The sequence below is a fragment of the Anthonomus grandis genome, chromosome 3 (genome assembly GCF_022605725.1).
Source record: "Anthonomus grandis grandis chromosome 3, icAntGran1.3, whole genome shotgun sequence".
NCBI classification, from domain to species: Eukaryota; Metazoa; Arthropoda; class Insecta; order Coleoptera; family Curculionidae; genus Anthonomus; species Anthonomus grandis.
In genome coordinates this window covers 30,532,050-30,558,385 of record NC_065548.1, presented here as the reverse complement: position 1 = coordinate 30,558,385, position 26,336 = coordinate 30,532,050, and the positions used below count along the sequence as shown (strand labels likewise).

Here is a 26,336-nt window from a genome sequence, read left to right as displayed (position 1 = left end):
AGAATAATGTTCTTTAAGTATCTATTAAATATTCAATTTGACTATTTGTTCAATCTTAAAAAGCGTGGCGCAAGATATTCGATTCGATCAAACTTTCGATTTTTTACTATTTATAGAATATTCTGTGTTACTAGGGATTAATAACATGCGAAGGCAAGATTTAATATTATTCGAATGAAAATCCTCCATATATACATACGCAATATAGATGAGAATAGCAGGAATCTCAAAAGACCGCGTGGGTAATATCCTGCATGAAATTTGGGTATGACAAAACTATCGATGCAATGAGTGCTGCATTTGCTTACTAACGATAACCGTGAGACCACTTCAGAGCAATGTTTCGACGCTGTTGGATTGCAATCCGAAAAACTTTCTATATCGTTTCGACGAAACATGGATCCGTTGGTATATACCAGATATCAAGAAATAGTGGAAACAGTGGACATCGACTATCTGGAGAAGGGCAAAACGTTGATAGAGCTCTACTATGAATTCTTTAGGAGATTCGACAAATTGCAGAACAAACAGTCTCATTTTAAGAAGAGACAGAGACCGCCTCTACTCGACTCAGATCTCCGTGGTCGCAACAATTTTTCAACAATTTAAAAAAGTTTTCAAAAACTCTCTTTTGTATTTTAAAGTTATTTTCACTAAACTAAAGATAGAACTTCTCCTTCTAATACCTGGGTTTGGTATTTCTTTTCAATATTACTTTCAGTAAATTACTATATAGTCGTTATGTATCCGAAACATCCTAAATTGCTTAATTGGATATTAGAATAAAAATATCTCCAATTTTCAGCATTAACTAGCAAAGCTGTGCACTTCAAACTCCAAATATTATTAATAAAAATTTTAGGTTCATCTGTAAGGTATTAATGCATTTTTTTTGTGAATCCGAGTTTATCTATTGAACTACTAGTGATTCCAACGATAGGTCACAGATTCTGATCAACCAAGCGCTAAGCCAAAACCATTTTTTTTTCATGCGTTCCGAGAGTGTTTACTTCTAATCCGTGCATCTTTTACCGTAACACCAACTTTGAATCGTTTGTAAATACAATTTTATACCAGATAGCCATCAAGGCAGATAGCCCTCTGACTTAAAATAATTAGGTCTGGTCTGCTAGAAGTTATTAGCTTGAATTTCTGGAACAGAATTATAGCATACCAACAAAGCAAATTCTGGCGTTATCATTTTTACTGTCTTAACCCACTCCCTAAGAGTCTAGTGCAATTAAAACATTTACAAAATTCTATATATTGCATTTTCTTTCCTAATAATTGTTTTTTTTTTATTAATAAAAAATCCATTTTAAGATAATACTTTGCTTAATCTTTTTGGCCAGCATTTCAAAAATAGGTGATGAATTTGAATTAAGCATTTTAGTTGGATAATAAGTCTAAATTAGTCATAATATAAAAAATAAACTTCAATGTAGTAGTACGGCATTGAAATCTTCTTAAATATCTCAATCTGGTAGGGTATATGTTTGCTAAAAAAATAAATGTTTGGTCTACATAAAAGAAAACAGTTTTTGACCAGAGGTTTTAGAGTAGGCTGTTAAAGAATAGTAATCGTTCTTCTTCCGATCAGTTTATTTAGTCACCATGTGTATTTAAAACGTCACAAAAAAATGTTAGTGCTAAGCCATTAATAATGCATAATTAATACAACCAAACTATAAAAATCAAGCAAGTGTATATAGAATAATTTCCGAAGGAAGCGAAAATATTATTTTTCTAATAGTGTATTAAAATAATTATTATCCAAACCGAAAATTAGTAACTATTACAATAAACATACATATAAAAATAACACTTACCGATTGCTGGTCCGCAAAGATATTGCAGAAATTTTTAGGTGGTATGGGGTTCACTTGTTGCGGTTGTTGGGACTGATTGGCATTTTGGTTGGTGGCAGTTACTTGAGAATTTTGATGCTGCAGCTGCTGCTGCTGTTGTTGTTGCTGCTGCTGCTGGTGGGCTTGTTGCTGAGCTAGCTGTTGCAGCTTCCGGATATTCTTGCCTTCTTTCTTGATCGGTTTTACTTTCGGCCGGTCATTAATGGCCGTATTCTAAGTGAATAAGATAAAAATAGTTTTGTACGGAAAATCAGTATTTATAAAGAGATTGTTCGTTTCCGAATTACTTATAACGAACCTATCATAATATACACATCAATATTTTTAATTTTTTCGGATTAATGGGTCCCAAAAATAAGGCATTATTTATTTTTTTATTTTCAGAAATTCTACTATCCTTATTGTCCAATTTCGATGTTATTTTACTTACTTAATCTACATTTAAGTTTTTGCCACTAAAGTTGGGTCTGATATTTTGTATCTATGATACAAAATATCAGACCCAACTTTGGAGGGATGGATTCCCCTTTACCATTGATAGATCATCCAACTTAATAGTACAAGTACTACTAATTTAGTGGAAAAAACTTTTGTAGATTAAATAAATCAACTAACATCGAAATTGGTCAATAAGGATAGTACCATTCCAGAAAATGAAAAAATAAATAATGCCCTTTTTTCATTTGGGACCCTATTCCCATACTTTAAACAAGTAGTTTTTCCCTCTCATCTATGTATTCACCAGGTGAGTTCTTAATGGTGGATGAAATTATGTTGATCGCTTAATATATCTTGTAAACTATTCCTTTTTGGGAAGATCTTTTCCATCCATTTTGAAACAAACTATCGTTCAGGCATTTCATAAGAAAGGGGATAAAAAAGAAGTCTAATTATCGAGGCATTCCACTTTTGTCTATTTTCTTATAAACATACAGCTTGCTTGCTTTATGATAAAAAGACCTTGTAGATATTAATCTACTTATCTATAAATTAGAACATTATAGAATACGAGGAAATTCCTCAAAGTGGCTGTGGGCTTTTTTAAGTAACCGCTCACAAACGGCAGTAATAAACAAAAACAATGTAATATTTTTTTCAGACTATTTGGTCGTTTCTAAAGAGGCTTCCCTCAGGGTAGCTTGCTGGGACCACTCTTGTATGTATAGGTCCTAAAGCCTGATGATGCCCTGCTTATACAGGGCGAAATACGTGTAGCCAATAAAATTTGCTTATGAGACCGTGACATTGTTTTTTGTTTGTTTGTTTGTTTACATTTGGTGTGGTCTCTTGGAGAAAATGGATGAGGATTTTATATTTGCAAGAGATGGTTTACTCAGCTAAACTTATTGACATTCCCTTTACTTTTGATTTCTAATAGCGTAAATTTTATTAGGATGCGTTCTCATCTTCTATCCCTTAACCGTAATAATAGTGGTACAATTACCACTGTTATTTTAGAAATAATTTTAATATAAATATTCCATCTCATAGATTGAGCCTTATGGCAAACAGGGCTCTAGCAGACTGAACTCAAACAACAAATGGCCGATAAAAATCAAACAGATTAAAAACTTGAATAAATTTTATTTGGAGTAAAAAAATCTTTGTAATTATGCTTTTTACTCAATTCAAGAATATTTGAACACTAATTTGATAAGATATAAGACTGTTGCAGGCTGATAAGCTTATGTGTGTTAATTCCTTTATATTTTCAATTTTGATTGTTAGATTTAGAAGTTCTGTTACAAGAAACATTCATTCATTCTATTTGTATTTTTTTTTCATTTTATATATAGGTAGAGAATATCCCATATTTACATACATATATAAATCATTTGGAAATAAAATATAATTATAAAAATTAACAAAAATTATCAGAATTTTCTTAATAATAGAATAAATAAAAAGTGTAGATTTTTATAGAAATAATTTCTCTGAATATGTCATTTTAACAATAAATAATGGTAATTAAATAATTTTAATAATCAATATTGCCACTTCTAGCATCAATGCAAGCACGAATTCGACAATATATGTTATCTATCAAGTTGTTAATTTCCTATTGGAAACACTAAATTTGCCCATTGTCTAAAACTGCCTGAATACGTTCTAAGTTTTCAGGTATATTTTGACGAACTTCTTTTGATCTTATTCCATAAGTGCTCTAGGATTAAGACCCGGTGAGCAAGATGGCCACCGAAAAATTTTAAAACCTTCACCTTCTAAGAAACGTTCGGAACTTGCTGGTATGGGGAGGTTCGATATCTTGCATAAATAAAGAAAAGTCGCAAAAACCAGCTCTTCAGAATCTGCCTACAGGTTGCAAAACTAAATCAACATACCTTTGATCTGTTAGAATTTGTCGAATAGGAATTGAAGGAGTTCCGTCATCAATCATAATTCCATCCCAACACTTTTTAGTACCTTTTTTGTATTTCTGGATAGGTTTGGCAGCACGAAGTCTAGCTCGTGTTCCTCTACCGCTTAAATAAGTTTTTGAAACAATCCCTTGTGTAACTCCGACCGTTCTCACAATCTGGCTTTGTGCCATGTCTGGTTCTGCCAGAGAAATAATTCTTCCCCTCTGGACTTCCAACCACCACCCCACTTAGGGCATTTTTATTTGTATATGCGAAATTAAAGAAATTATAAACGCGATAATTATAAATAAAAAATTATAAACACATAGTACTTTTTCATCACATATAACAAAAAAAATATTAACCGAATATTTCACATTAATACTGGGTGATTCCATATAAGTTTGGTAGTGAGTATTTAATTATTAGGTTTTGTATTTGTTTTTTCCACCTCATGATACCTAAACCACCAGATAATATCTAAGTATAAGGAATATACTTTATAATTAAAATCATGTACAGTATTGTGCATGAAAATAGCAACAACTAATGTTTTCAAAATAATTTTTTCTCTATAGAAGATTTAATGGATATTTTGTTACAGTTCTGTTTGTGCATTTACAAAATATACTAAGATATGACGGGGATGCCTTAAAAGAATGTGAAATTTCGAGCTTCTTTATTTAGATGGTGTGCATAGCTACAATTTTTAGTTCATGTAAATAAATTTAGTTGAAAATCGATTTACTTGCGACGAAGTTGATATTTGCAAAGCACAGTCTTTCTATAAAATGGTTCACACAAAAAAAATTTCTTGTGAAGTAAGAAAAATAATTGTGAACAGTTATGAACGTGGAACTAAGCAGAGTAATATTGCGAGAAACTTAGGACTTCTCAGATCTATTGTATCCAGAGTTTGTAAGCAATTTCGACTTACTGGCGGATTTGCTCAAAAACTCTTCCGGGTAGGCCAAAAAAGACATTATTAAGAATAAGCAGACAGTTGCTACTTTCCAAAGAAAATCTATTTCTATCATTATTCCAAATTCTCGCAAAATTAAATGAAGAAGGTGGGGTTAACATAAGTTCTAGTACAGTAAGAACCAAGACTAATTAATGCCAACCTACGTCCAGCTAAAAAATCTCTACTATTAATGAAGAATGTTAATCGACTTCAATTTACACAATATCATATTCACTGGACACTAGATGAATTGGAGAAACGTTGTATTGAGTGATGAATCCAAGTATAACATGTTTAGAAGTGATAAAGTGTTGTACGGTAGGCGTCCAAGTCAACAAAAATTGAAGAAAAAATATATTTACTCGACAGTTAAACGTGGAGGGGGAATAATATGAGGATGCGAATTATAGGAAGAAGGGATTGTTTCATGTACAAAGATATTTTACGAGCTAATTTAGTGCCCTATCTGGATGACACAATGCTACTACGAGCTATATTTCAACATGATAATTATTGGAAGCAAGCTTCTCAGTACGTTAAAGTTAGTTATCTCATAAAAAAAATCAATTTAATGTCGTGGCCATCACAGTCTCCAGATTTAAATCCAATGAAGAAATTGTGGCATTACATTAAAACCAAAATTAGATATCGAATGTACTCGAATACTGATGCACTGTTTGAAAAACATAATGAAGTTGATTGAATCATGCCAAAGTGATGTGCAGATGTTATTAAGGAGAAGGGCTACTATACTAAATAATACATATTTTCTTATTTTGATCCACTTTTATATTATAAAATGTAGTATACGTAAATTGTTGCCATATTTTTCCATAACACATTTATATAAAATAATTTTGCATTTTATTTACTCCAAAAAAAAATTAAATAATTACAGTTGGGCATAAAATTTTGTTTAAAATTACGTAAAAATCTTACTGATAAATCAAATGATGATAATCAATCTTTTTGCACAATGCTGTAAATGATAACGCATACAAAAGATTTTTACGGATATGAAAATAATATAGATATTACTGTATGCCTCCCATATGAGCCGGCAAGATACATAGCGAAATTCCACCAAGTTTTAATAATAGGGAGACATAGAGACATTAAAAGCTGTTTCACAAAGATTAATTATTATTTCAAAATGAATTATTAACTTAAAGGGACATTAAAAGGCTAGATGCATTACCGCGAAAGTATGTGCAGTTTGTTTGCTTGCAACATCTCTGTTGCAATGATGGCAAATGTACATTATCCCAAACTTACGGAATGCTTGTATAGAAATGGCAAAAAAAATTCTTATAATACCATAAAAGTTTGTCATTTATTTTGACAGGCACAAAAAATACTATTGTTTTTTTTTTTTTTTTTTTTAATAAAATAAGATAAAATATAATAAGATACTCTAGAAGAAAGAAGTCAATATTCAAAGTTAAATGTAGATAATGTATATTGGAGAAAAGGGTAATAACATCATAACGCCACTCTATCGCATTGTTGGTACTACCGACACAAGGAATCTTTACCAGTGACGTCGTCAAAAAGCATTTTTATGGATATTATAGTTATTTATGTAAATTTGTCGCATGAGCCGTAGGTGAATGGAACAATTTCCATGAGTAATAAAAAGGGGATTTTACACACATGTAACATATAAAAAAATTCTTATTTTTTTGTTTATAGCCTATAAAATTTCTCGTATTTCACTTACTTTATTATTCAAGTTTTTATTTAGATTTATTTCTATATCCCCTATTCTACGTAAAATCCAACACAAATAAGTTAAATTATCAATGTTTCCCCTTTCGAAAATGTGTGTAAATTCGACAACAGACAATCGGTGAATATTTTTATAAACAAAACACCCACTTGCCCCTGATAAACTCAAACAAAGTTGTTGTTTACTGATTCTAGTCTTTCAATATTCTAAGAGTATTAACCAATGAACTTACTTGACTAACGTCGGCCACACTCTGCAACTTGATGAGCGGCGCGGTTAACGAAGAGGCGGGTACAAGCGTTGGTTTAACGGTTAATCCGGCCGCGGCCGAAGCACTAAGTAGTCCGCCATTCGCTACGGTGGCGGTAGGCGTGCCCAACGTCACGCCTACCTGAGCGGAACTGGCCGGCATCGGCGTAAAGTAAAAGGCGGGCGCGGTCGTTTGCTGGCCTTGCGCCTGACTGGAGGGCGTGGCGAACTGCGGTGCCGGAGGGATTCCCGCATAAAATGGAACTTGTAACTGAGGCTGTTGTCCGGCAGCACCCAAAACACTGTTGTAACCGAGACCTAAGAAAAACAATGAATTAATTTATATATTGTTAAAAAAAAAAATAAAAAAAAATTTACTCAGATTTTTAACTCATAACTTATAAACATTCTTATAACAATCCAGAAGTATCGGATCCTAGATGTACCTCTATACTATTTAACAGAACCATTTTTTTTTTCAGAACTACAAGATGTTACAAAATTCGGTGCAAATATTTTAAGGGCGTATTGTTGGAGTAAAAATAAGATTTTTTTCCCTATAAACAGATGTCCAAAAATACATCCCCTCAGAGTTACAGCCTGCACTAATTGCTTATAGAAAATCGAGTATTTGGAACAATGACTACAGTTATGCGTCGAATCTTCAGAAAATTTGCAAATTCTCCTGTTTCTGGGTGTTCTCTACATTTTCCGTCCTCAAAGTCGCTGGTAAATGAAAGCGGAGCATTATTCAACCCGGCTAAACGAAGTGGGCCGTGACTGCTTTAATTTATTCCTAAACAATATCAAATTATTAAACTAAAATGTATTAACAATAAAAATAATAAAGAAATAAACCTAATATTATGAAAAATCCTGAAAATGACCTTCTCCATTCCCTAAAATTCCGGAAGTGTTCTTAGAATGTTTTCACAGGTACATTTTCCAGTAAGGGCATATAAATAGGTATTATAAATATTTTTCAAAAGGTAACTTTAACCATCAAGTTAACCTTAGCAATACAATGTGAGTTTTATAAACGTCCCATTTCTTCTTCTTTGCCTTTGAGACGTTATTAGGGCCATTAACTGTCAAAAGATTAATTTTTCGTGTTTTCATTTGGGCTTGGCCTTCCAGAAAGAAAGGCTCTACAAGCCAAAGACCTACGAAAAATTGCGGCATTTTAAATGACATATCAGATGCTCAGATCAGACAGCTTGCCTTGAAGCCTTGAAGAGATAATTTAATTTTTTTACCGCCATCTATATGTCGAGGAATAGAAGCTTTTTCAGTGAGATTATTTTCAAAATTATTCACAGAATATATGTCAAAAACCAGGATTTTTTTATAAATTAACTTTAACCGACACTCCATCCACCCGATATAGTTAACTTCTACATTTTGAAGTTAATTGTGACATGTAACGTTATTCCACAAGTTATCTGTCAAAATAGTTTTATAAGACCAGCCTAAACCATGTAAATTCAATTTAAAATTCACAATTGAAATTCCTGGAAAAAAAGAGACCAATTATTTAAAATCCAAGTATCCCTGCCCATACATTTAACCTAAAATGTTGCTGCTGATGCCCCTTCTCACTTAAATTGGTCTTCGACCGAGATAAAAAAAAATAAGATTCGTCGTGGATATGCATTTTAGCACACATGTTTATGAAAACAGTTTTATTCTGACTCTAACAATACGCTCTTAAAATATTTGCACCGAATTTTGTAACATCCTGTATATACTCTTTACTCTCACAATAAGCTGTACAATAAACAACTTTCTTAAGACAACTACGTTTTTATGTACTTAAAATTTATATGTTTACACGTTTCTTTAATTAAACTATAGAGTGTTTAAGAAAGTGATTTAAACTAAGCCTAGATCGAAAACTGATAACTTTATTAAGTAGAATACCGCATCACTCTTAACAATTGCAATAATATGCAGACTTGGCCATCTTATACTCGTCTATAATGAAACCCAGTCCTCAGATCATGAACTTTAAACTAAAATATTTCAAAAACGGCTGAAACAAATGTTAATATGCGTTTTTGAAATAAGAATAAGAAGACCTATCAGATAAAAAATAAAATACAGAGTGCCCTGTATACCTCACATTATATTTCACAAAAACTCCATGTCAAACCCTACAATTTTGCATTTATCATTTTTTTGTACGGGTTGGTCCAAAAAAAGGTAAAGGAGGTATAGTCCCATAACCTAATAATATATATACTACCTAACAGCAACAGATTTTTTTTCTGAAATATATAATCTTTAAAATCAATAAGTGTACAATAAACAATTTTTTTTCTTGTTAAAACAGAACTTCGTCTACAAAAAAATAATTTCTACAAATTTACAAATTATGTTTCTTGAATGAAACAGCATCACAAATACATTTAATAAAATTACGAAGGTTACATGTTTCGCTCGACGAGAGCATCATCAGACCTAAACAATAATTAAAATTATGTAACCCGAAAAAAGGAGAATTCAACAAAAACTTACCGTAACATACACCAAACACCTGACATATAAGTAAACAAAGATTACAATAAAGTGGCACTATCTATGTACAAAGAACTCAACTAAACAATCAAATCACTTTATACATTTTAGAAATCTAACCATCATTTAGGAGTCTAGAACTACTTAAGGTTATTAAAAACTAGGTGGCCATCAAAATCAAACCTTTCATTAACAAAGGACAGATCTGGGCTTTTAAAAGCTTTACTAATCTCCATTCTCTCCAACAAGTCTAGTTTTTTACTTTTGTTGCATTGATGCAGTATTTTTATATTTTGGCTGTCAGGAAAATTATGTTTGGAGTCGAGGAGGTGGTTAGCAAAAGTTGATCTGGTCACTGTGATTTCGGTATTTTTTAATTTATTATATTTATTAAAGAGACGATAAATAAAGTAATGGATTTTCTAAACACAGAAGACTTTGAAAAAAGATCGACAGAGATCCGACAGGTCCATTCTTTAATAAATTAAAAAAAGTCTTAGACATGACCTTGGTAACCTTAGAATATTTTAATTCCACAAAACAAAAAATATATCCCATGAACCCTAAAACACCTCTATTATATGGGTTGCCAAAAGTCCATAAAACTAGCATGCCAATTAGACCTGTGGTTTCCTTTGTTGACTCCCCTTGTTACCAGTTATCATCTTGGCTTAACAACGTTCTTAGAAATGTCTCAAACTTCAAAGCGCCATATTCTGCAACAAATTCAGTGAATTTTGCCAGAAGCATTCAGAATGTTCACGTTCCAGATACTACCCAGCTTATATCGCTAGACGTGAAAAACTTATTTCCAAGCATTCCACCCGCTGATTGTCTGGTCTTAGTCAAAGATCTTCTCAGGGGGAAACTTGATTCACTCTTGGTGGAAAACCTACTTTTGCTCCTTTCTACTGTGTTGGATCAAATTTTTTTCCAATTTAACAACCGTTTTTTCAAACAAAAAGAAGGACTAGCAATGGGCTCTTGTTTATCGCCATTTCTTAGTGAAGTATTTCTTAGCAACTTAGAAACAAAAATAATGAGCAGTAATTTTAAAAATAACATCATCTTTTATAAACGGTATGTGGATGATATATGTTTGATTTGGAATGGAAGTGAGGTAGAGCTTAAAAATTTCCATAATTATGTCAACTCTCTTCACTCTAAAATTAAGTTCACAATCGAACGGGAACAGATCAACACCTTACCATTCTTAGATTTATTACTTAAGAGGGAAAGAAATAAGATAACCTTTGAAATATTTCGTAAAGAAGCAACAACAGATAATATTATACAATATAATTCAAGATCACCGTCCTCACATAAATTTGCTGCTTTCCATTCTTTATTTTACAGACTTTTTAACATCCCACTTTCTTGTGAAGCTTTTAAAAAAGAATTTAACATAAAAGAACTTACCATTAAACAACTAGCACTCAGTAACTTTTTCCCTCTTAAACCTATATATAAAATGTATTTTCAGTATGTGAACAAGTATAAATTATCATTTAATTTTATCAGACAACAAACAAACGATATCAAATTTTTAGGTCGTTTACTTATTTTGGACCAATTTCGTCACAACTATCCCACTTTTTTTCTCCCTTTGGCACAACCCCAGCTTTTAAAACCGATAATACTTTAAAAAGACATCTAATTAAAACTAAAGATAAACTACCCCCGCTATCTTCTCCAGGAGTTTATGAGATTAGGTGTAAAGAGTGCCCTGCAGTGTACGTCGGCCAGTCTGGTAGGAAGATTTCTACTAGGATTAGTGAACACAAGGCCCAATACAATAAATTTAAAAATACCGAAATCACAGTGACCAGATCAGCCTTCGCTAATCACCTTCTCGACTCCAAACATAATTTTCCTGACAGCCAAAATATAAAAATACTGCATCAATGCAACAAAAGTAAAAAACTAGACTTGTTGGAGAGAATGGAGATTAGTAAAGCTTTTAAAAGCCCAGCTCTGTCCTGTGTTAATGAAAGGTTTGATTTTGATGGCCACCTAGTTTTTAATAACCTTAAGTAGTTCTAGACTGCTAAATGATGGTTAGATTTCTAAAATGTATAAAGTGATTTGATTGTTTAGTTGAGTTCTTTGTACATAGATAGTGCCACTTTATTGTAATCTTTGTTTACTTATATGCCAGGTGTTTTGTGTATGTTATGGTAAGTTTTTGTTGAATTCTCCTTTTTACGGGTTACATAATTTTAATTATTGTTTAGGTCTGATGATGCTCTAGTCGAGCGAAACATGTAACCTTCGTAATTTTATTAAATGTATTTGTGATGCTGTAGATTTCGTGTTTTTTACCTTTTATAAAAGTTAATACTATTAATTAAGATATTGTTTTGACTTTTATAAAAGAATAACTAAAAAAAAGCACATACCTTGCTGTTTTTGCTGCTGGATAGCCAGGTCAAAGTTAAGTACGGGCGCAAGCGCGGTCGCTGGTGTGGCCACGCCCGATTGCGACACACAGGGATCTTGTTGGGGAGGCATCTGGTATTGAAATACGTGATTATGACTCGCAGCGGCTGCGGCAACGGCCTGTTGTTGGGCCGCCGCCTGTTGTTGCTGTTGCTGCTGCTGGTGTTTGCCATGCAATTCACGCTCAACTCGCTATAAAACAATTTTATTTAAAAAAATGTAATATGACATACAGGGTATTTGTCCTTTGTGATTAAGGGTGCTGAGGTGTCACATCTCAATCATTAATAATCCAGGAGTTTTGAGTCGAAAAAACGGTTAGCAATGGTGAACAAAATAAATTGCTAGAATTAATTTTTAAGTTGTCAACTTTGTGGTAACAGACGTAATTGTTAAGGTTAAAAAAAAAGCGTTTTTTTTTCAACTACGACATCGTTTCTCAAACGAAACCAAGTTTACTAAATTTGGTTGTGCTAAACAAAAATTATAAATAGACTTTTCCCCCTATTCTGCCTTAATTCCCCAAAGCTCCTGAAATCCACCAATCCTGTACAAAGAACTTACATGTAGTTCTTCTAAAATTTGTTGTTTCTGGGTATTGCCATCAGGGTCACAGAACTGCTTTCTCTTCTTAATAAATTCTATTAGGGTGGTACTATTAGGGTCTTCTTTGTTAAGATACTCGATCGCTGCGGAACCAGAAATCACTTCTTCCTCAAAATCGCTTAGAGGCGGTGTCCTAACTTGCTGCGCTTCCGCGGAGGTTAACGTCCCTGTAATTAACATTTGACTTTTTCATTTCTTTGTAAATCACATGTACATAATAGAAACAAGACTTAAAATGTCTCATTTTTATTTCATATTTCCCGTCTACAATATTGTACTGCTAAACAAAAACGAGAAACAAACAAATGATGTAAAACATCGGATATTAAGAATTACACATTAAAGAAAATATTTTTTTAATTTCAAAGCTGTATATGATTTGAAAAATATTCACCAAAACACTGAAATAAATCGCACAACCCCTAAAATCTCTAATCTAATTTATTTCAAACGAAAAATATACTAAGCATGTTAAAACTGTATGAATTAAGCAAATCTATAAAAATAAAGACCAACTCCTAATTTAAAACAAATGATCGACCTATATCATTAATTTAAAATACTAACGATTTCAAATGGTCCAAAAAAATAATGGTTAACAAATCCATGGAAGTAGTCTATGGAATCCCTCAGGATACGGTTTTAGGTCCTGATATATTATTATTAGCATTGAGCTTCTTAACATCTCTCGTTAACATCGTTAATCTAATAAGTTATGAAAATGCTAAGAATACTGGGTATAACAGTTGATTCTTGCCTTAAGTAAGAAAGTCATATTTAAACTAGTTAAAAAGAACTAAGATTTTATATATGTATTTCTTTAAATATTCAAAAAGTAAATTAGGAATCTCTGTCTTAAGCAATATCTATAATGCGTACTAGATTGTCTAGATGTATTCAATCGTATATTATCTAATACATTTTAGCTATCGAATTACCCGAGGAAGTGTTTTTAAAAATACAATAAACAAAAAGATGATAAAAAATATATATAATTTACCACTAAAAAATTATACCTGGTAGATAAAGAACATTGGTTATTTTAAAAATAAATAAATAATACACTATGACCTGTTTGCTTTTTAAACAAAACAATTTCATTTGTTTTGTTTAAAAAGCAAACAAGTCATAGTGTATCAATTGGACATAGTTATGCATAACGCGACCAAGCGCCAAATTCGTTTTTTTGGTATTATTGTGTCATCTGACGGCCAAATACCATATTTATCTAAGAAAAAAATCTCGAGCGTTAGAAATCTATAAGTTAAGGATATATTTTAAATTAAACTAAGCGCCAAACGGTTTATAACACCAGTTGAATTTTGCATAAAACGACTAAATGCCACGAAATTGCATAGGTCAATTAAACGCCATGATACTGGGCGCTTGGCTTAGTAATGCAAATAGCATTTTAAGTGCGATCACGTGATTCTGGCACCGAAAAATAGGTAATATATCACGTGATATTTGTCAAATTTTGATCTTGAACTTAGCTAGGAAATATCAACAGACGGTTTCTTGGTGATTTAATTTAAATTTTCAAAAAAATGCTGACTGCTATTTTACTAAAACGCGCATATGAAATAAATTTAGAGGTAAGTAGATACCAAACTATCTAGTGCTACTATGAAATGGGGCAGTAATAGAACTTTTTAGATAATCGTTAGTTGTTACAAAGAAACTCTAGTTTTATTTATTTGAAGTTTTTCAAGGTATGCTATAGCTATGCAGTCGTAATTTGCTTAGCTTATTAGTAAATAACGTGGTTTCAGTTTACCGTAATTTTGTTGTTTCTTTTCCTTTAAAATAAAAAGTGTTTTTACAGGGATTTTCTAAAAGATCTGTAAGGGTTTTAAATAGTCACTTTTCATTTTAAGTTGGTGTTTCTAACAACATTTTCAGCTGTTCATAAACTACCTTAATGAAAAATAGGGCTGTCTATCGAAATATATAGTCTAAAAAGAAAATACATGGCAGTGCATAAACGCGCTATGCGACAAGTTTAGCGTGTGGTTCAATTTTGTAAAATAAAAAACCTAATAATAAGTAAAAAAAACATAACCAGGACTAGGTGACATTTTTTATTATAACTCCTAAACTTTATTATTTTTTGCTAAAAGCTTACATAGTATAATTTGAAATAGTGTCGATATAGCTTGCAAAATTAGATCTGTATTAGATTTTATCGATTTTTAAGGGCATTAGAAACTTAATTGTGTTTTCCTACATTGTCATTCTGGCGCTTGGTCGCGTTATGCATAACTACGTCCAATTGGTATGTTACGTAAATGCCAATTTTTACTATTATTTTTTTGTCACTTTCAGTCTAAGGGGAAAATTACTTTCATATTCTAATTTTAACTAAAAAATTTACTCTCACGAGATGTGTATTGAAGATGAAAAATAACTTTAATCGAGTTTTATTTCTTCAGTTTAGTGCATTACCTAAAGTATTATTAACTATTAATTAAGCATATGTCATATTTTAGCATTTAATCAAATTCTGCAATTGGCATCCTAATGAATATTTTTCTCTGCACATGTATTTATTTTTACCGAATATTTGGAAAAAAATTAAACGCCAAATATACATCTTTACTTATTTTTTAGAGCACGCCAAATTAAAAAATGTGCAAAAATAAATACTGTAAGATAATTTAGTATCAACTATCAGATTAAGATTTTTTAGTATCTGTGATTTTTTGCATACATGGCCTGTATCTATATTTATATTTCATGTTTAAACATATACAGGAAGGTGAGCGGCTTTACCTGAACAAAGCTAAGGCATAAATGTTTAGGAAAACTTACCGATAAAATGAGTAAGAAAAATTACTGAACATAAGGTATTTTTCCTTTTGAAATGCCGACCATTAAAAAAAATTGAATACTTTGAATAAAAATACATACATGTAAATTAAATGTAGTTCATATGGTTTAGTGTTGTTTTATCTAGAATATATAATTATAAAATTTAGTGTATTTTGTGTGACAAAATATTCATCTTTTGACAAGATACTCGAGTTCACGGGGTTTGTTCTATCTTTTTAGCCAGAACATAAGATCCGGCGAACTAGTAAAGATAAAAAAAAACATCGTTATTGTTGCATTTATACATTATAATTTGTATGAAAGTATGCTCCAAGAAGCAGACAAATGTTGTTGGGTTTAAGAATCTGGAATCATTTATACTCTCGTCTATTTGTAATAACATGTATTAGTAATGATAAATAGATAAATAAATGTCATACCTACTTCAAATAGGCACCTCTCTGTAAAGCCCGCCATAAAAAGAGTAATATTTAAAAAAATCTTACCGTCAAACATGGCCCCCGTCGATCGACTCTTGGCCAAGAGCTTCCTGCCCTTTTGTTGTTGAGGCTGCTCGTTTGGCGTCCGTTGGGTGGCCGATTGCACTTGTTGCTTAGGAGGGTTGAATTCCACATCGTCATCGTCGTCTTGGACGATTCGAACAGCTTCCGGGACTTCTTGTAACACTGCTAGAAGAGAATATATATGATTTTAATTTAATTTACTTTTGTGTTATCATAATTACTTTATATCAGCTGTTTATTAGGTACGAGGATTAGATTACGTTTAAAAATTTACAATACCGAATATTTAAAAACGTCTCACCGGACGAAAAATTATAAAATTTCCCACGACTCCTATACCAAACAATCTTTAAGAAGTTTTGTTTTGTATGGAGTAATGGCTTGGGAAGGGCGGGAAGACTTCTCCACAAATGAAAATGCCAATTATTCGTCAACAGTTATGCATTTCGATGAGTTCACTCATCATCAGACTTAAAAGTTATTTTTTCTGTTCAAAGAAAGACATTAAAATAACAAACAGTAAGTTAATATTAAAAGGTACAACAAAAATTAACGAATTTTTAAAAATAAAAGCTAACGTTGTTGTAAGTTATTCTGAATCTAAAGCAATCTAATTTAAAGTTATTCGGAATCTGAAGCATATAGGTTGTCAAATGTAGGTACCGGACGCATTACAATTAGCTGTAGTATTTTGTTTTCTGAAAGAAATATATGATCCAAGAAAGAAAAAGGAAAAATAAGAAAATATCTATTTAGTTTGCAATGGGATAGGAAAAAAACAGAACATGACGTAGAAGGAACAGAAGTGACTGTGAGATTTTGAAAACACGGTGGAGAATATAAAAATCACGGATAAATCTAATACGCATGAAAGCAAATCCAAAACAATCCCATTACAGTAATTCAAGCTATCAATTAACTAAAGATCTTGATATAGAGAATGCAGGGGGTCCTATATCTAGCAGAGTAAATCAATCAGAACGTCTATGAACCCATGAAATATCGCATACATACAACATTTAAAATAATCCGGCACAAGTCTACCTTTTTATTAAGAGCTGAATAATTGGAAAGTAACGCGTTAAAATAATTAGTGTTATATTGCCAGATATCATACAGGTTTTAAAAATATTATCAATGGAGTAAATTCTTCTTCGGGAAGAAGTTAGTCCTTAATTGTTAATCACTAACTTAAATCCTTAAATTTGCTAGGTGTTCCGCGAACCTAAAAAACGGAACGCTGGTCCAGATCTCATCGAAACATAAGGTTGCAGTAATTATAACTGTTAAATATATTTACACTCCTCTGCAAGACATGTACTATTTCTGTAGTGTAAAAAGAAGTTTCCTTCATAAATTTAATCCATCTGCTGTGCTGGATCTTGTTTTTGACAATAATAAACCTGGTACTATCAAATACTAGATTATTTTCTCAGTTGTGTCGGTTGGGTAACACTTTTATGAAGGATAATTCTATCCTAGGATAGAAGGTTACAATAATTATCGCTTACCTACGAACATAACAGATCAAAGAATCAAAAATCTTTTTTTTTTGCTTAAATGAAGTATATCACGTGACCTCAAATTATCTGACAAATATGGGATGACCAAAGCCAAACGAAATTAGTTTTTAAAATTGACACGAGTTGACAGATATTGTCTTAAAATAACAAAATTTTTGCCAAAATTAAAAAGTCTCGAAATGAATCTGTTTTCAATTTTTGTTTTGTTGACATTTTATTTTCTATAAATAATAAATGATAAAATGTAAAATTAAAGAAATACCTAGCTAAATTAAATATTAGTATTTTGTTTTTTTAGTTGTTGTCGTTTTCGTCAGTGTCAAAAAGTGAATGTATTTTGGTGCAACTATTTGAAGTATTTTTACATATGCAAGGGGTATTTATTCTTATGGGAGGCGAAAACAGTGTCATCCTGCATTTTATAAGTAACTACATTTTATTACATACTGCTATTGTATGACATATGAGAAAATTAACCGAACGTGAAAGAATCGAAATCTTGTGCACGATTGGTTTCGGAGATATGTCGCGTTCTCAAAAGAAGGTGGTTCAATTGTTTAATGCAACTCATCTTGATCGGTCGCCTGTTAGCCAAAGCATGGAAGGCAGAGTTGAAGCAAAGTTTTGTGACTTCGGGCATGTTCGGGATACTCTAAGCTGGTCGGAGTTCAATAACTGAACAAGATGAGCTTAACGTTCTGTTAAAGGTCCCAGATAATCCTAAAAACACAATCTCAGGCGCGGCTTCTAATGTTAATTTCTCGCGATCTACTGTGCATAAAGTAGTGAAAAAAACACAGTTCCACCTTTATAAAATATTCGTACTTCAAGAGCTATCGGAAGATGATCTTGATAGTCGAAATTAATTTTGTGAGCAAATGCAACAATTATATAATGATAACAATAATTTTGTAAAACGGATATTTTCTGAATATCCGTTCTAAAGCAACGTTTACTCTAAACGGCCATGTGAACAGACAGAATTGTCGATACTGGGCGACCGAAAACTCTCATTGGTTCACAGAATGTCCTGTACACAACACCCTCAAAAAATCAATGTGTAGTGTGGTATAGTTGAAGGAAGAGTTTTAGGACCTTATTTTTTCGATGACACTCACTGGTGAGACGAATTTAGACTTTCTTCAAAATGATCTTATCCCCGCTCTGATAACTTTGTATCCGGATTTGGAAGAACCCGTCATGCACCAACGTGATCTATGCTTTACCCGTTCGCAATTATCTAGAAGTTTTTCCGTTGGATAGGTAGACAAGGATTCATTGAATTCATTAACCGTCCATTTAATTTTTATTGAATTTATCCGCTACTTTACGGATGCACCGTATATATAAACATATGCAAATATAACTAATATTTGCTTTAAAATATCTCGAAATATGCACAAGACCTAGTCTGTATTTGACATTTTAGTAAAACTATAAACCTTATAACAAAAGACTACTGAAATCAAAAAGCGTGTCTAATATTTAATTACACATATTGGTCTTAATGTAAATAAAATAACAAACAAATAATGAATAGATGTAATAATAGAAAACTTACCGGTAGGTGGTTGGAAGAACGGAGCTCCCACAACAGCAGCGGCGATCGCTGGAGCCATTGTGGCAGCGGCCGGCGAACTCCTGGTACCGCCCACTTGACCCGGCAACATCGAGAGGTTGGTTGCCGCCGTGGCGGCCACAGCAGCAGCGCCGGCGCCCTGTTGCTGACTGTTAAGCAACATCGAGTGCGGGTAGTCGAGCAACAACTGAACTACGTTCGTGTGGCCGCCCTTAGCAGCTTCGATCAACATTGTCGAGTTATCCTAAAAAAAAATATATAATATGTTTTGGTATCTATTGGTAAAAGTGAGAAAATGTACGTAATATACATATGTGGTTGTTCAGTAATGGCATTAGCATGACTTACACTAATTGTTTAAATACTCATCTTAATCTCACTTCTCTAAGCACATTTTTAATGACCCCTATATCTAAAAATATGTCTGCTCGCTAACACCGAAATTCCTCATTCCCCTCCTAAAAATGAACAAGGAACCAGACGTGAGAGACACATTTTGTGTATACTTCACTAGTACTCAAATGCAGTAATTAATCCCGTAAAAGCTTGCCAAAGTTATCGAAAATACCGGCCGGTAACGAGAGTGACGGGCAGCTTAAGCATATAGAAGAAAGGAATCAACAGCCTATGGTATGTTCATTTTTATTATCCTGTTCTTTCATAAATTTATTGCTCTCACCCCCACAGTGGTTTTACCTAATTCAAAACTACACTGGTCAAAAGTAAATTGACAAACCAATTTAAACATTAGCTGATATTTGTCTATCCAGATAATACAAATTTTCTATCGGTTCACGTCGGGTGACTGGGATGGCAATATGGCTCAATAACATTGATTTTTTTATCATTAAGCCATTCTTTAATAAGCTTTGAAGCATATGTGGGATCATTATCATGCTGAAAATAATGATTAAGAAGCATAACTTCATTCGCATAGGGCGTCATCATGTTTTGTAGAATATTCGTACAATTTTTTTAGAAAGTAGTAGTTATTTTGCCGGACGACGAGTTTTTAGTTCACTATCCTGCAGCCGTCTTCTAATGGTACGCGCACTCGGCCACGCCACTCCTTTTTCAGCTAAAAATTCTTTAATTTCCCTGGATGTCGTGAATGAAGGTTGCCTTGTTTTTCTTAAAATTAATTTGTGTATATAATTAATTTGCTAATGGTAGTTTTCTGCGGACGTCCAGATTTTTTTTCCAATTTTTATTGGAATAACATGACCTCTCAGATTACATTTTTTAATAATTTGGCTCACAGTTGCCCTTAAAAGCGTGTATTTACGAGCGATTTCAGCCTGATGAAGGTCTCTTCTCTAATAAGCAATAATTCATGACTTGATATCAACAGACGAACTAGGCATGATTAAAACTTATAAATGCCAACTACTGCCTGAAATTCTGCTAGCTCACTGAATAAATTTCAAACAACAAACTGGATGTCAATTTACTAACCCACTAGAAAATATGAATTGTTTGTTAACATTCCATAAAATCTTTGCAATAGGTTAAAAATAAATAAAATGTATAGCAGTGGGTTTTGTGGAATGTGCACTATCAATTTCTATGATAGAGTAAGAAAAAATATTTATTTAAAAGTTTTTAGCTCTTGTAACAAAAGAAAAGTTGGTTTGTCAATTTACTATAATACGTTGGACAATCGCATGCAATAATTGGCATATGAATAAAATAGAATTTTTCGCGATTGATGAACTGATACCAATAGCTCCACTTCAAAGGACCTTTTGTGCGAAATATAGTATTGAAGAAATCAGAATACTTTTCGAGTCGAAGACCCTCGTTCGACACCCCGGTCAAATGTTACGAAAATGTTTGTTTCTTTTTTGTTGTTAATGTATTGTCATGGAGATCAATTTGGATTTATTGATAAATGTAAAAAAAATGATCAATACACAATGCAGAGAGAAAACTATGTACATTTTAAATTAATTAGCATTATAATGTGCACAACATTGGCAATACAGTCCAATAAAATGTTCACGCTAATAACAGATGTCGTTTTAACGTTAGGTAATCCGCTATGTAGTTATACATATTAGTAAAATTTTGCAGTCCACACTGAAAACCATTAAAACTATAATAATATAACATAATTGTGCGTAATACCAAAATTGTTTGAATAGCAGAAGTCAATTGATCTGATGGAAGGAACTCAGTGAATTGAAAAAGAATGAAGCGTTTGCATCGACGATAAAATATCTCTTTTTTATCTAAACACTTTCTATTCATTTAACAACGGATGGAATAATAGGTACTTTTGACTCAAAGAAGCTTTCTGCTTTTTCATATTGCTCAACAGATTTAATATTTATATCTTCATTATCGAGTGACTCTGCTTAGTCAGATGAATGAGGCTGAGCAATAACATTTCTAATTTTATAACTATCTAATTGTAATCTTACAAAAAGTAGACAACATTCTAATAGTACGATGTCTTTTGGAGAACGGATTATTAAAGTCGGAATTTGCGGTATTGGGACAGGTGGCAGTAAAAACCGTCTCATAAAATCATTCGTGAAGACCACAACATTTCTAATCGTCCCACTTCGTGATTTGAAGCAGGTATTTTGATTCCAACACGTGGATGCCACTTTACTATTTGATCTGACTTCTAGACATATGACAAATGATGCACATGTATTTAGTTTAACCGACACGACACGCGCTATGATGACTTGTATGAATTAATTTTGAATCCGAATTGAATTGTTATTTTTTTTTTAATATATTATGGATACTGAAATTTGTGTATTGTTGATGTATTAAAAGACTAATGACTATATATCTACATGTAAATTTTGTTTTGTGCTGAATTATTCTCTTATGGACATTGGACTTTACTAACCACACGGACTTCCTTGATATTACCTATATCTCATATAAATTCTAGTTCAATATACAGACTGAAAACTTTTTATATAAAGGGGGGCCTAAATTGGAGATTAAAGATCCCAGGTAATTTATGCTTGTTAAAGAAAAAATTTACCGATGTAATCAAATAATTCAGTTTTTAAAATTTATTGGATTTTTTTTCTTACGTAAGATTCTTAATTCTCACTTGCATAAGATTTTGTAAGATGAGGTCAGAACCTCCTAAACGTCTTACGTCATTTATGGCCTCCAGATGGGCTTTCGAGTCTTGTGCTCGAATTCAAGCTGTATGTGACTGGCTATAATACGTAATAGTTAAAATAGGAAAAAAGTACAACAAATATGCAATAAAAACGTGTTCAAATATTAGACAAAATAGACAAGCTCCTAAAAATTTTGAAATGATTATATTTTTAAATAGTTGTTCTTCATAATATCTTTTTATAAACTCACTTATTATATATAATTTTGTTTTATTTTACTGTATATTTTTATTTATAGTTTTATATTTTTCATCCCTACAAATCTTATTTCAATTTTAAGAATTTAAAGTCTCAAGCATTAAGGTTTTTAAAATCTTTTCGGTTTTCGAACTTATAATAGCCTTTTCAAAATTACATGCTTACATTTGCTAGATTGTTATTATTTTCTTCGAACAAAGTTTTCATTTTTTACAGTTGTATCTTTCTTTTACTTAACGCTTTTCTTTAATATTTTATAAAAATATGTACCATACATAAATACCATATTCAAAATTACACACGCGCAATATAAATTCCGAATATTCCTTTTCGGAAGACGCACAGTCCGATCCGAATACTTCAAATTTGCATTAATTATCAATTCCAAAAAGCGATTTTTGTCTCATCCCTCGTTGTCTCATCTGGTGATCTGGATAACACGATGTCGATTATTTTTATTAATTTAATACGTCACTGAAACCCAAATACACGCCAGAATCCGAAACTTTATTTGTATTCGAGTTGTCCCTGCACTAGAAAAAACTTAGGATAAATAATGACATATAACTTATTGTTATATTTAGCTAGACGCTAAGAAAGAAAAAAAAAATTTTCAAAAATGCTAACATACTTATGTACACTAGTATAAATATAAACTTAATAAATATAACTTTTCTATTTTTTAAGTTCTAACTATATAAAAATTATGATTTTTTATAATAATTTCTAAATCAATTTTAATACAAGGTTTTAAATCATTCCACATTTTTGTAGCAACATATTTAAAAAATTATCCGTAAGGCAGTTCTATGCAATGGCATAACATTGGACGCTGTGCACCGAAATTCGGTATAAATTCTAATTTAAAATATTAATGCTAAAACACGATAAAAAAGCACTTTTAGACACGTGTTCTTAAAAAAAGTCAGGCTCAGTTCAGGATAGTTAAAATAGTTTTTGCTGCAGTGACTGGCATTCAGACTAACACACGCAGAATAAGACACGCACGTGACATTGATTCTGTTGTAAATAGTTTTCAGTATTTTTAAAAGGAACTATTAACATATGAGAAGTGTATGGACAGAGGAAGGTTATTATTCCATTTTAAGGCAAATGGGATTGTTTTAAATGGCTTGATAAAATCCAACACAGTAAAACATGTACTATTATTTGATTCTTGATTTTCTCTGACAGCGTTCAGATATTAACTAATATAACAGTACGTGATGATGTATTTATTTGGGGAAAGTTGAACATGTGTAACTATAGGGGACTATGTATTCGGTGACTAAATTATTTGAAAGTTTGGTTGCTAATGAATTAACTTATCATGGAAAGTGACCAACAGCAGAAATGTTGATTTGCTGAAACTGTTCACATATAATTTTGCTCCATGTAAATGCTACACAAGCTTTGAGAACTATCACATAATAATTCAGAAAGCCTGAAGAAAATACGATTAGTAATTAATATGTATTGTGAATTCAAATGAATTAATGGAATATCAGATTTTTCGTAACTATAATCTCAAATTAGTATAGAGGTTTATAACAGAACTTTACGTCACTTAGCTCTATTTAATATACACCATCCTTCTACAAATTATGGGATTAATAGATAGAAACTATTTAAAATTGTTATATACACTTATGCCGGATTTATACCAAATAGATCACAAGTCATCTCATAATGCATAGGCATAATGGAGAATTTACAAGATTGACAAATTTCTACTTTCATGCACTAAATTATAAGAAAATGAAACTGCGCAAGTAGCAGCTGTCTTGTCTTATTTTATTATTATTTTGTCAATTTTCCTATTAAATTAAATTTGCATATATTTAACATTTTATTATTGTTGCATAAATTTAAAATAAAGTTTTTGTAATAAATAATATAATAATGACATGACACCTAAAATAAAATATGAGAAATTTTGAGTGTAACAAACATATAATTTTTTTTCTCTTCTCTTAAAAAGACTTTGCAATAGTTTGACACCCATTAAAACTAAAAAATGCAATTACGTGAAAATTTTAAGAACCAACTTTTTAAACTGGGTTAGATACGATAAGATGAATCGAAATTTAAATTTATGATTAAAAATTATTATTCTGGTATAAATGAGTAAGATCTCAAAATGCTTTTTTCTTCTTTAAATTAGTTCTCTTTAGCCTTAGTCTATAATAAAGATACAGCAAATATACAAATCTAGTATCCTCTGGAATAGAGTACAATGAATTTTATAAAATAATACATTAATTTAACTCTAACCTAGGCTTTCTTAGAGATAGAGAAATTAGATATAGGCTTTCTTAGAACAGAGAAAAATTTATAAAACACAAAAATGGTTTGAGAGATAAAGGAACAGTTCTGACTAATAGAAGATTCTTTTAAAAAATGGAGCAAACCTGTGTATTATGGAATTATTTTGAGAATAGTTCTTACCTTTAACTTGTGGTTTGGATCAGCATTATTTTCGAGCAGAAGTTGCACGACGGATAGATGGCCGCCGGCACAAGCCAACGAAAGGGGCGTATGGTCGTTGTTGGTAGTCTGTTTTCTCACGTTCGCCCCCTTGTCAATAAGGAACTTAACGGTGCAAAGGTGTCCCGCGCGGCAAGCTTTCATCAGCGGCGTCCGACCGCCTTCGGATTCGTGTTCGATATCGGCTCCGTACTGCAAATAGAAAAATAACTCTGGTGACATCTTAAACATATTACTAAAAATAGCAGTTTTCATTACAGTGAATCTGTTGATTGATATATTACATTTTAATGTGTTAAAGGCAGGTTTTGAGGTACTGTGGACGTAACGGGTAACAATACTTTGAACCAAGATTAACAATAAAGTAGTACATAAAACTTACACTTAGACTTAAAGAGATTTATTTAAAAGCCTATTAACATAACCACAAAAAAAAAAATTAATCCTCAATTGTGTCTGGTTCAACAATGAGAGAATTATAGCTATCTATTCACAAACAAGTAAATTGGATTGATATAGCAATTATTCAGCTGTATCTAGCAGGCCATCTACATCTACAGATAGGAAAATAAGTAAGTAAAATAAAACAGAAATAAGCATTGTAAATCAAACTCTATAAAAGCCAGATGATTTAATGAACTTTAAAAAACCTTAAGGATAAGCCACAAATTATGGCAACCAAGCTTCCAATATCTATATTGAATTTGTGCATTTTCTGCATATCTTCGAGTGGAGCGAAAAATTAGGAGAATCCCAATATTGCTACACCAAAGACCTCCAATGTTATAAGGAAAAGATTCTATATATATTTCAATTGAAAAAATTATCAAAAGATCAACATATATACAGTCTGACAAATCAAAATCAGTACTAGTAAAGGTTTGCAGCTTTAAATGTGAAAATTTTTATAAATCCTCGGACGGTATATATTTGTACATAAAACATATTCGAATATAAATCCATCGCTACATTTTCTTAAAAATGCGCTTCGCTTTTTAAATTTAAGCTCCGGGTACCAAGAAATTCAATAGTAATTTGTATTCAGCAATAGTAGGTTAAATTCAGCAGTAGTTTTCTTTTATTTTCTTAATTGTTGAAAACGTTCGCCATTCACCTTCAATACTAGAGTAACTGCTTAAAGTGTTCCCGGACATTCTAAAAAATATCGGGTAAAATTTGATGGCATCCATTAGTGATGCGGTTCCATAAAAATTCTATGGATTCAGGATGGGTAGCAACTTTTGTTTTTAATTTAGATGTACCCGGAAAAAGAAATCAAGAGAAAAGAAATCGGGTGATCTCTCGGTCCATTCGATAGCATCTGGTC

At 31.9% G+C, this 26,336-nt stretch overlaps 1 protein-coding gene across 3 annotated transcripts in view; it reads right to left on the bottom strand.

Annotated features, from left to right (window-relative positions):
• LOC126734515 (ankyrin repeat and KH domain-containing protein 1-like) overlaps positions 1 to 26,336 on the bottom strand; it is a 156,703-nt gene that overhangs the window by 56,282 nt on the left and 74,085 nt on the right. For all 3 annotated transcript variants that reach the window (XM_050438179.1, XM_050438180.1, XM_050438181.1), the window contains exons 12-18: positions 24,971 to 25,201; positions 19,152 to 19,413; positions 16,050 to 16,232; positions 12,691 to 12,899; positions 12,087 to 12,318; positions 7,154 to 7,488; positions 1,830 to 2,081 (exon numbers count right to left, since the gene is read on the bottom strand). In XM_050438179.1, the coding sequence (XP_050294136.1) occupies positions 1,830 to 2,081; positions 7,154 to 7,488; positions 12,087 to 12,318; positions 12,691 to 12,899; positions 16,050 to 16,232; positions 19,152 to 19,413; positions 24,971 to 25,201 (1,704 nt within the window). The remainder of the gene's footprint in view (positions 1 to 1,829; positions 2,082 to 7,153; positions 7,489 to 12,086; positions 12,319 to 12,690; positions 12,900 to 16,049; positions 16,233 to 19,151; positions 19,414 to 24,970; positions 25,202 to 26,336) is intronic.